The 12,280-nt window shown below is 40.8% G+C and overlaps 1 protein-coding gene across 1 annotated transcript; it reads right to left on the bottom strand.

The window, feature by feature from the left end:
* Positions 1 to 2,622: 2,622 nt before the first annotated feature.
* LOC110942218 lies at positions 2,623 to 7,756 on the bottom strand. The gene is made up of 2 exons (XM_022184002.1): positions 6,291 to 7,756; positions 2,623 to 6,166 (listed from the first exon to the last, which is right to left on the bottom strand). The coding sequence occupies exons 1-2, from the start codon at positions 7,754 to 7,756 to the stop codon at positions 2,623 to 2,625; spliced, it is 5,010 nt and encodes a 1,669-aa protein (XP_022039694.1).
* Positions 7,757 to 12,280: the final 4,524 nt, after the last annotated feature.

Genomic DNA, 12,280 nt, shown 5'->3' with positions numbered 1-12,280 from the left:
GTGAACGATACAGCTTACCTAGCTTCCTCAGTGAGTGCGTACCAAATTTCGGGACGAAATTTCTTTTAAGTTGGGGATAATGTGACAACTCGAATTTCCAAGATTCTATTTCGCATTTATTGCACGTTCTTGTATTATTTAGTTGTTTACTTGCACAATTGATTGCCATGGAATTATATATGTTTTAATTGTGTGATTGTGCATGATTGTTTGTTAATTGTGAAATTGGTAAATATATGAACATGGTGGTGGAATTGTGAAATTGTTAGGGGATGGTGTACTTGTGTAAAATATAGAAACTCAGGATGTATAGTGTAATTAGTGAAAATTAAACCATACTTAACCCTAATCTCTTTTACTAATCATTCACTAATCATCACAAGAATCAAAACACGTACCCACATTCCCTAATCCTCTCTACAATCACCTTCTTATCATTCTTGGATTCACAAGTCTTTTGCATCAAGGTTGATTGCCAATCCATCTAGAATCGAATCAAGGTAATTGTTTAATCATTGTGTGATGTTAATTGTTGATTGATTGATTGATGTTAAAACCCTAGTTTTCCATATAATGTGCTGTGATTTGGATTTGAGTCTGATTATAATGTTAATGACATCGAATGGTTGTGTGATCGATTTGTTTGGTGATTAAGAAATACATGATTGATGTGATAATGGAATTGATGTTAGACAGGTTCAATAGGATTAGGGTTCTCTTCGTCATGAAATGGAAAAACGTAACTGTTCTGATCTTGTTTTTGATTCTGTGCAATGTTTGGAGTTCACGCATGATTGAAGTGTCTGAGTTTTGTGATGTATGTCCGACTTTTATAAATCAAACAAGGTCCGAGCTTTATATTAAGATTGTTGTCTGAGGTTTAAACATTATATATGGATATTATTGTCTGAGTTTTGGTGGGTTAACCCTTAGCCCGACTTTAAGTGTTTATGTGAAGCTTGTGTCCGACCTTTAGGCATGATATGGGTCCGAGTATACTACTTTGTGGCTTGTCCGAAGTAATTGAAGACTACTCATGTAGTCCGAGTTTTAATGCCCCAGGCCCATGTCCGAGTTTAAGATCCCTTGTCCGACTTTCTTGCTAAAAAAATAAGGTTGTTCGATTTTTATAAAGAAAAATGGGAGGTCCGAGTTTATCTATATGAAGGTAAGTCCGAGGTTATTGATAATGATGCATGTCCGAGGTTCCTACTTATCACATGAGGTCCGAGTTTCTTGTCCCTTTGATCTTGTCCGAGTTTAAACCCCCTTCCCCTTACATGGTCCGAGTTTGATGGATCACCCAAGTCCGACCTTTGTGACCTCTCCCACATGTCCGAGTTTAATTCCCATATTCTCTAGTCCGACATTTGTTAAACTTCTGTCCGAGTTTTGTAATGGAGCCCATGGGCCGACCTTGTTACTTGTTTTTATATGCCTGAACTTCTTTTACATACATATACTCAATTGGGCCTTGTGTGGTAATCGGGCTTCACAAGCAGAAAAGTTTAGCTAGTTTCAAATGGGCCACACACATACACACACTAGCGTACATGTTATTGACTGGTTAAATGGTCCGCATGAAATGGTCCGCGTATTGGATTGTACATCGAGTAGGTTGTACGCTTAACTGGGCCTGAAATCATGTGGGCCGCATCTTAAATGGATTTATGCAATAAATTGTCAAGTGTTATTTAGTAGAATATAATTGTGATGCGAAGTAACTTGTATTCCGAATGTGTACCTTGTATTATGTAAGCTTGTGTGTGGTACGAACATCCGTTGTGCAACCTGTGTATTATGTGATAAAATACGTGATTTAATACAAATGCGACACTGATTGTTACTGATAAACCATGTTAGGATTGTTTTGAGCAACTTGAACACGTAACTAGTCAAACCGAGCAAACCAAGGTGAGTTCACACAGCCAAGGCATGGGGTTCCCAGGGTGGGAATGGGATTGGATTACCTTATCGTACATACTCAGTTGATAGAACTTAACGATAGAACTACGACTAGACTAGTAACACTTATTGAACTGATCTTCGCACACCTGCCAAGGGTTGGCCGCGATATTATGACTGACTTCGCACACCTGCCTTTGAAAGGCCGCGAACTGAATTTGCTAATCTTCGCACACCTGCCTGGTAGGCCGCGATACAGATAAACCTAGTCTAGAATACTTGGGATGAACATCCCCTATTATCTTCGCATACCTGCCTGGGAGGCCGCGATGGAAACTAATACGATACAGGACATAACGAACGAACATACTACTACTCACACTATACTATTACTGAACTGTTAACTGTGAACTCGCTCAACTAGTTGTTGATCCTCTGTTACATGCCTTGCAGGTCGTTAGATATTTATGGAGCTTGCACAGGGAGGAGCAGGTCGTTTTTTTTGGGTAAAGGGTTACCCCGGTGAAATTTTATATCAGCCAACAATCAAAAACAGGGTGTGTTAAGACAATAACACACACTTCTAGGCTTGACATACCAAACCTAGCAACACACAAAAAAGAAACAAACCCGACTAATGTCAAAACCAACGGAAAAATAAAACAACAAGGGATCACAGCCCAAAACAAGACACACAGCCGAACTAGAAACTCCTCCTTAGCCCGGCTCCAAAGCCATATTCTTCGAGATCAGCCACCTTTCCAGAATGTTGTCATACTTTGGTTCCCCACTCACCTTGAATCCCATAATTCTAAGCCGAACCGTATCAATAATGATCTTTGAGAGAGCCTCAGCATTTCGAACAAGTGCAGAAAAAAGACGGTTGTTTCTTTCCTGCCAAATAAAATACGTGGTAGCCGCAACCAGGATCTTGCAAATAATATGCTCAAGCGTTCTAGAATCAGAAACACGCTCCATCCATTGAATAATCGACGGCCAGGTGTTCAGCACACCCCCCATGTCAACGTATTTTCTAACCGATCCCCAAACCTCCGATGAAAATTGACATTGGAAGAAGAGATGATCTCTAGAGTCACGATCACATTTACATAAAGGACAGCACATAAGCTGTAAGTTAGTAGCACTGCCAGCTTCCCAAATGGTCAACCTGTCTTGGGTCTTTAGCTTGTTTTTGATAACAAGCCACAAGTGGAAAGAATGTCTAGGAATGCATTGAGCGAACCAAACCGATTTAACCCATAAAACCTTATCCTCTCTATTCCGTAAACTATTCCACACCTCCTTCGTTTCAAAATGCTGAAGATTACCATCCAGATCTTTCCACTCAAGCCGATCATGTTCACCAGCTAGAATTTGTGGCGTGTCAATATTTATAAGGACCGGATATGTGTCATACCAAGCCTCGGGCCACAACCATTGACCATTATCATCCGCCACAAGATCAGCAACCATAGAAGAAAGAGTGAAACCAGCATTCGCAATCGCTCTAGGCGAAATAAAAGACCGAAGAGGACTAAACGGGCACCAATTGTCACTCCAAGCATTAGTTTGCCTTCCACTCCTAATAGACATCCAGAAAAACGATCGAACTTTATCTCGGATAGATAGGAGCTTTCTCCAACCCCAACTCTCGCTACCTCTACATTGAACATCCCAAAATTTCTTACCTCGCAACTTGTGAGAGTGAATCCATTGAACCCAAAGCGACTTGCGATTAGAAAGAATGCTCCAAATATGAGCTGTCAAAAGAGCTTTATTTACATCCGTAATGCTTCTAATGCCCAAACCACCCTCATCTTTAGGAGTGCACACAATTTTCCAAGCCACTTTAGCTCTAGCCGAGCCTTGGTAACCACCATTCCATAAAAACGTACGTAACCTCTTCTCCAAATCTTTTATAACACCTTGCGGAAGCATAAAAACCGAGGCCCAATAAGAGTACATGGCAGCCAAAACCGAATTGATAAGCTGAAGTCTACCTGCAAAAGAGAAGGATTTAGACATCCAATTATCTATTCGCCGCTCTACACGTTCCACAAGAATACGACAGTCACGAGCAGCCAATCTCGTAGAGATCAAAGGAACTCCAAGATACCGAACCGGAAGCGTACCCTCTTGAAAGGGCATGATCTCCAAAATCTGGTCTTTAACATAACGAGGAACATTACCGAAGAAAACGGTACTTTTAGAAGGACTAGGGACCAGACCCGAGATGTTAGTGAATTTGACAAGCGCATCCTTCAGATGTTTTACCGAAGTGCTATCCCCATGGGAAAAGATGAACAAATCGTCTGCAAACGAGACACTAATGATCTTTTGTTTAGGACAATTAGCATGAAACTTGAACGAAGAGTGCAAAGCCGCTTTCTGAAGGAGAAGGGTCAGAACCTCCATAACTAGAGTGAACAGATATGGAGACAACGGATCACCCTGTCTAAGACCTCGTTTCCCTGTAAAATAACCATGCAGCTCACCATTGATACTTAGAGAATATGAAACCGTGGTAACACACGTCATAATCCATTTAACCATTTTGCAATGAAATCCAAACCGCTTAAGAATAGTTTCCAAGAAAGACCAATTAACAGTATCATACGCTTTCTGGATATCTATCTTGAAAGCACATCGAGCCGGCCCTCTATTAAGGTGGTAGTTGTGCATCAATTCCTGCGTGAGAAGAATGTTATCAGAGATCTTCCTGCCAGGAACGAACGCCGACTGATTAATACTGACCAAACCCTCCAAAGCCCCTTTGATCCTATCCGTAATAATTTTACTGATGCACTTGAAGAGGACATTACAGCAGGATATAGGTCGGTAGTCAATAACCGAGTTAGGAGTATCCTTTTTAGGGACTAAAGCAATAATAGTGTGGTTGACCTGTTTCAAAAGCTTACCGTTCTGAAAAAAATCGAGAATAGCAGTCGTTACCTCATCTCCCACTATATCCCAAGAATGTTTAAAGAACGCCGAAGTAAACCCATCTGGGCCAGGGGCCTTATTCTCACCAATGCTAAACATTGCAGCTTTGACCTCCTCTCGAGTCACTTGTCTAACCATATGATTGGCCGTGTCAAGGTTAAGAGAATTAACAAAAAGATCTTCATCATCCAAATTTAGGACATTCTGCTCGGTACCTAAAAAATTAGAATAATGATCCACCAGGGCAGTAATGACATCCTTACCCTCAAAATGATTTCCATGCACATCATGAATGCAGCATATTTTATTTCTAGAATTACGACTCTTTACCGCATTGTGAAAATATGAAGTGTTCGAATCACCTGCACAAAGCCACTCAATCTTCGACTTTTGCTTTAAAAAACATTCTTCATCATAGGCCGCCACCTGAAAATCATGAAGACACTTGGCCACCACGTTACGAGCTTCAATATCTAGCGGGTTCATGTCAACATGATGCTGAGCTAAATCCAGCTCACTACGAAGTCTAGTAACCTTCTCATGGAGATTTCCTTGTTGATGAAGGAGTTTGCGGAAGCACGGCTTCAAGTTCCTCAACTTCTTCATAACGGAAAACATAGCATAGCCTTGCACACCCTTATTCCATTCATCGACAACATACTGTCTAAACTCCGGTTTAGACGTTAGAAAGTTTGGAAATTTAAACGGCTTTTGCTTGTCTCGAGCTACGGACGGCAACTTTAGAACACACGGGGTATGGTCAGAAACCCGAGCCGGCTGAAATACGGCATACTCTTCCGGATATAAATCCAAAAACCTGATGTTGCTCATAATACGGTCTATTTTTTTAAGGACTCCAATCCCCTCTTTAGGCTTTTGATTCCATGTATAATGTAACCCGTGACTTTTAACATCCATAAGATCAGCAACTTTGATGCACTCAAAAAAATCCCTCATACTAACTGTGTGAATTGAAGGCCCGTAAAGGCAATCTTCCATATTGAGCGCTGTGTTAAAATCCCCAAGAACAACCCACGGCTGGCTACGAGCTAAGCAGCTATGCATACATAAATTTTCCCAAAGGATTCTACGTTGCTGGTATCGATTTTCCGCATAAACAAATGAACATAGGAACATTTTAGAATCAGCTTTGTAACGAACTTGAGTGTGAATAACCTGGTCCGATTGAGAGATAACCATAAGATCAACTTCATCCGGATTCCACCCCAAAATGATTCTAGTTCCTCTTTGACACACATCCCCATTCGACGTCCAACTCCATCTACGAAAAACCGCCTTACAAATCTTTCCAAGATTGCTAACATTAACATGAGTTTATAAAATAGCACAAATACTTAAATTATTTTCAGCAATAAGAACTCTAATCTCGTTTTGTTTCAGGGGACGATTCAAACCCCTAATGTTCCAGGTTGCAACACTACCCATTTAAACCATTAGATCCGGGAGTGCTTGCCCCCTCAGACGGACAATCCGTGACATTAGCAGCCATAAACTTGGACATCTCCGTTGGTATCTTCTCTAGAACTTCCTCAGACTCTTTAGTTTCCATCTCGTTAGGTTGTGTATGAGCACTACCATTGGCTTCTGGGCCACTCTCGTTTTTTGGAGGATCATCATCATCCAATGATATGGGCTGAAACGAGTTTGCAATTTTTACCAAAGGTAGCCCACTACTGGTACCGGAAGAGCTCGCTCCTGAATTGTTTGTTTTCGGCTTGTAGACGAACCTCGCCTTTTGCTTCTTTTGGGGAAAACCATGTCGAGCAACACGTTTATTATCCATTACATAACCCTCGTCATCCACAATAACCTGTTTCGCCTTACCTTTGTCATTCTTACTACACGTTTTATCATCATGCCCAAACAAACAGCAAGTAGAACAACGTAGGGGCTGCCATTCATATTCCACTTTCACACGTTCCATAACATACCCATCTTCATACATTTTAGGGATAGCTAGCGTTATATAGTCCTTAAGATCATTATCAGCACTAACCTCTATCATAGCCCGAGCATAGCTGCTCCTACCCCAATTATCCGCACACATATCCGCAGTGTATGAATCCAACCTTTTAGGGACACCAATTTTTGAGGCCAACAAACTTAACCCATCATCTGTGTAAACCGCAATCGGAACATTATGCAATTTAACCCAAAGAGGAATAGTTTTGATACCTTCTTTTTTTAAAGAAACTTTCGGTGACCATTTATTCAGAAATAAAGGCATCTTCCTTATTAACCACGGCCCTCCTTCAAGCACTTTCGTCATACCTTCGTTCGAATCAAACTTGAAGAAAAAAAATCCTGCTGAATTCATCATGAGCTTTGAAAACCCAAACTTCGCCCAAACGTTTTTAGCATAGTATTCTACTACCGGATACGGAAGTCTATTCCCCAAAAAATAGCCGTATAGAACGTTTTCAAACTTATCCTGGACCCTTTGAACAACCTCTTTTGGGATAACAATGTCAGCATCCTCCCTTGTTTCCACTGGTTGCATAAACCTGAAATTAACCTCTCTTTTATTACGATTCTGTGACATGAGCTTTTCAGCATATGAAACCGGCTCCTCCTGAATCGGTCCTGAAGAAAACCCATGATGCGTCTCCTGACTGTTAGAGCCACTCGTATCCGGATGAACTGGGACCGTGATTTTCTGTAGTTCATCAATGACATTGATGACCTTAGGATCCTTCGGCACAACACCTCGACGAGGTATCAATGGATTCCCATCAATCCGCACAGGTTTGTTCAGCAAAGAAGAGTTTTGACGCATATCCTGGACATTAATTGAACCCTTTGACGTAACGAAAACATCCTCATGCATCCTTTCTGAAAAGGACCGAAACCCTAGATCCTCTAAACCCTTATCTCGATTATTCTCCATGCATCCTGGACATTATGTTTTGAAACTTATTGAACTTATGTTACACATTTGGGTTTTCGTACTTATGCTTCCGCTATACTTTGAAACCTATGATTATGTTTTGAACACCTATCGTATTGAATGATTGGTTTACATTTATTATATTTGATATTAATTACATGTTCAATATGATTGGTGGCTTGATCCTGGTCAGTCACGCTCCCAAGCGGTGATACTCCGCAGGTGGATTTTGGGGGTGTGACATTTGACGTGCTACAAGAAGAGGGAGTGGATAATACAATGCAAAACCTGTCTGAGAAATCTGAAGGACAAGCGGCGAGGAGCAAAAAAGGAGGAGCGACTAATACTGATGAGGTTATAGCCGATGATGTTCAAATAGATGATTTGCTATCAGAAATTCCTAAGTATATGGATCAGAAAGCAGATGGGAAAAAACCTGAGGGTGCAAGCACACCCGGTCAAGAGAGTTTTAATGGGTAGTATAGCTGCATGGAACATAAGGGGACTGAACCACCCCTTTAAACAGAGAGAGGTTCAGCAGCTGATGAGGGAGCATCATCTTCAGGTTTGTGCGATTTTGGAGACACATGTTAATGCTAATAATGTCGAGATAATTTGTAAGAAAGTTTCTTCTTCTTGGGAGTGGGCTTCTAATGCCGTGTATTGTACTAAGGGTACCCGTATTATGCTGGGGGTGGGATACGAATGCTGTTGACATTATGATTCTAGCACAAACGGACCAAGTTGTCCACACTCAGATTGTGTTTAAAGTCGATAAAAAAACTGTCTTCTGTTCATTTGTGTATGCTGAAAATAATTACCAGAATAGAAGAGAGTTGTGGGGTAATCTATGTATGCACCATTCTTTCATGCGAGATAAGCCGTGGGTTATAATGGGTGACTTTAACTGCACGTTATTCCTTGATGATACCTTATCGGGTTCTTCAACAAGTAACGTAGGGATGGCTGACTTCAAGGATTGTGTGAACACCATTGAAGTGTCGGATGTTAATAGCTCAGGATTACACTATACTTGGACAAATAAACAGCAGAAGCCTCGAGCGGTGTTCAAGAAATTAGATCGTGTGCTGGGTAATACCAAATTTGTTGATTTTTTCCAAGCGGCGGCGGCTCGGTTCCACCCATATAGAGTTTCGGACCATTCTCCATGTACACTGGTTCTGCCAAGCATTGTAAGGGATAAACCAAGACCGTTTAAGTTTGTTAACTTGATTGTGGATAAAACAGGTTTCATGGAGGAAGTTCAACGTATTTGGGGTATGGAAATTCAAGGAGTGAATATGTTTCAGGTTGTTAAGAAGCTGAAGTTATTAAAGACTCCGTTAAGGAAACTCATGCATAAACAAGGGAACCTACATGAGAATGTAAAACATGCGAGGAAGGAACTGGATGAGTGCCAATGTGCGGTTGATGATGATCCGTCGAATAGCGATGTTATAAATAAACTTTCACATCTTCTTGAAGTCTATAAGGGTGCGGTCCGAGATGAAGCACTGTTTCTTCAGCAGAAATCTAAAGTTGATTGGTTAGAGTTAGGAGATTCGAATACTAAGTATTTCCATAATATAGTAAAAGCGAAGAATCATCGAAGTAGAATCTCTTCTATTATGGATCCGAATGGTAACATGGTAGAGGGAGATATGGTGCCGCAGGTTATGGTTGATTATTACTCGAAATTCTTTGGTTCATCAACAAATGTGATGGTGCAGCCCAATCCAGACTTGTTTCATAAAAAGTTAACGGACGAAAAGGCGGCCTTTATGGTTCGAGAGGTGACGGAGGACAAGATCAAAAAAGCTATCTTTTCGATTGCAGGTAATAAGGCTCCGGGCCCGGATGGTTATATGTCGGTTTTCTTTAAACGGGCTTGGAATGTGGTTGGGAATGATGTGTGTAAAGCGGTGAAAGATTTTTTCCAATATGGGAAATTATTACAGCAGCTTAATCATACAGTTGTGTCGTTAATTCCTAAAGTTCCAACTCCTTCTGTGATTACGGATTATAGGCCTATCTCGTGTTGCAACACGTTATACAAGTGCATTAGCAAAATAATTAGTGATCGGATGAAAGATGGTTTGGCGGATATTGTAAGTATCAATCAGTCTGCGTTTGTGCCGGGGAGACGAATTTCGGATAATATACTGTTAACGCAAGAGCTCATGCATAATTATCATCGTAACGTGGGTCCTCCTAGATGTGCGTTTAAGATTGATATTCAAAAGGCTTATGATACGGTAGAATGGTCATTTTTGGAAGGGACATTGGAAGGATTTGGGTTCCATACGAAGATGGTAAAGTGGATCATGGCGTGTGTGGCTTCTACTTCGTTTTCGTTGGCTATTAACGGGAATCTATTTAGGTATTTTAAAGGGAAGCGAGGGCTACGGCAAGGAGACCCTATGTCTCCGTATCTTTTTACGATGGTGATGGAAGTCCTTACCCTACTTTTGAACCAACATGTTGTGAAATCGAATGATTTTAGATTCCATAACAAGTGTGAGAAGCAAAGAATAATCAACTTGTGTTTTGCGGATGATTTATTTATCTTTGCGAGAGGAGACTACAAATCGGCTGGAGTTATAATGGCGGCGATTAATGAGTTTAAGTCTCTCTCGGGTCTTGTTCCTAGTATGACAAAAAGTACTGTTTTCTTTGGCAATGTAACGGAGCAGGCAAAGGTGAGAATTTTGAGTATCATGCCGTTTGAAGAGGGAGCGCTTCCAGTTAGATACCTGGGTGTTCCTCTCATTTCTACTCGGCTGAAATATAAAGATTGCAAAAGACTTGTGGAGAGTATAGAGGCACGGATAACAGACTGGAAAACAAGAAGTTTATCTTTTGCTGGTAGGTTGCAATTAATCCGTTCAGTTTTGGCATCTATGCATATATATTGGGCATCGGTCTTCATTTTACCCAAGCGTATTATTCGTGAGCTCGAAGACGGGATGCGTTGCTTCTTGTGGTCGCAAGGGAATAAGATTAAAGGAAAAGCGAAAGTTAGATGGGAGAAGGTTTGTCTGCCGAAATGTGAAGGAGGCCTTGGTATACGTCAGATACATGACATGAATAACGCTTTAATGGCTTCCCATATTTGGAGCTTGCTAACTAACCGTGAGTCTTTATGGGTAAAGTGGATTCACTCCTACCGTATTCGTGACAAAAGTTTTTGGGAGTTATCGATTACGAACAATAGTACTTGGAGCTGGAGGAAAATACTTAAATTAAGAGCGAGTGTTCGCAATTATATATGGATTAAGGTTGGTGATGGAACGGACACGAATGTTTGGTATGATAAATGGCACGAAATTTGTCCGATTCGCTCTCTAGTTACACCTCGTTTGATAGCTAATGCGGGTTTTAATCTAAAATCTAAGTTAGCGGAGACGTTCGTGAATGGGGAGTGGAGATGGCCTTTGGATTGGTTCAATCGGTTCCCTGAGCTGCAGAATGTTTATGATTTTGTTCTTGATCCAACTCATAAAGACACTATCATATGGAGAACAAGACGAGGGATGCAAATGGAGTTTAATACCTCCTCGGTTTGGGATGATATTCGGATACATGATAATGAAGTTCAATGGGGGCGAGTGGTATGGTTTCCGCAAGCTATACCAAAACATTCATTTATTATGTGGTTGATTATCAATAGAAAATTAAAGACTCGGGATATCATTAGTAGCTGGCAATGTTCAGGTAATGCAAACTATAATCTGATGTGTTGCTCGCTATGTACTTCTGATATGGATTCCCACAACCACCTTTTCTTTGAGTGTGGTTATGCGGCTCAGGTTTGGAATGGCGTTAAAGGCCTAGCTGGTATGACGTTGATTCAGAATAACTGGAATGATATTATGGAATTCTTAATGGGTAACGTGAACTCAACATCTGCTAGCCATATTATTGCTAAGTTGGTGGTCGGTGCCTCGGCATATTTTGTGTGGAATGAAAGAAATCGTCGTCTATTTTCGAATAAGAAAAGGAGTGCAGAGCAGTTGGTGGAGGTGATTCTTGGTACAGTTCGAATGAAGCTCCATACGATGCGATTCAAGATATCCTTTCATACGGCTCAAGTGTTACAGCAATGGATGCTCCCTCGTGGATTGATGGTGGCGGATGATGACTGTGGTTGACGGCAGCTCATATTATGTGTGTATATGCGTCTGATGTCGCTTAGTTTTATTGGTGTATTGGTGTTTTTCTAGTTATATTTTTTGTGTTGACTCCTGTAATGGCATGTCATTCAGGAGAACTGAGGAGTTTGTTTTGCTTCTCACTTGGTTTTTTTGGTTTTATATAAAAGTCACCGGGGTAACCCTTTACCCAAAAAAGATAATCAATTCGTTATAATGTTTGGATATTACTAAAATGAAGGATTTCGTTTGTAGTACCCAAACAAGAAAAAGTAGAAATTCGATGACATATAAATGATTAAGGTGGTGGACTCCACTTAATAGATTAAATGGGTCGAATTGACTCAAATACTACATGTTTGATTCGAAAATG

Source organism: Helianthus annuus, chromosome 1 (assembly GCF_002127325.2).
Source record: "Helianthus annuus cultivar XRQ/B chromosome 1, HanXRQr2.0-SUNRISE, whole genome shotgun sequence".
NCBI classification, from domain to species: domain Eukaryota; kingdom Viridiplantae; phylum Streptophyta; class Magnoliopsida; order Asterales; family Asteraceae; genus Helianthus; species Helianthus annuus.
The sequence above is the reverse complement of the archived record's forward strand: the minus strand, read 5'-3'. Positions and strand labels throughout refer to the sequence as shown.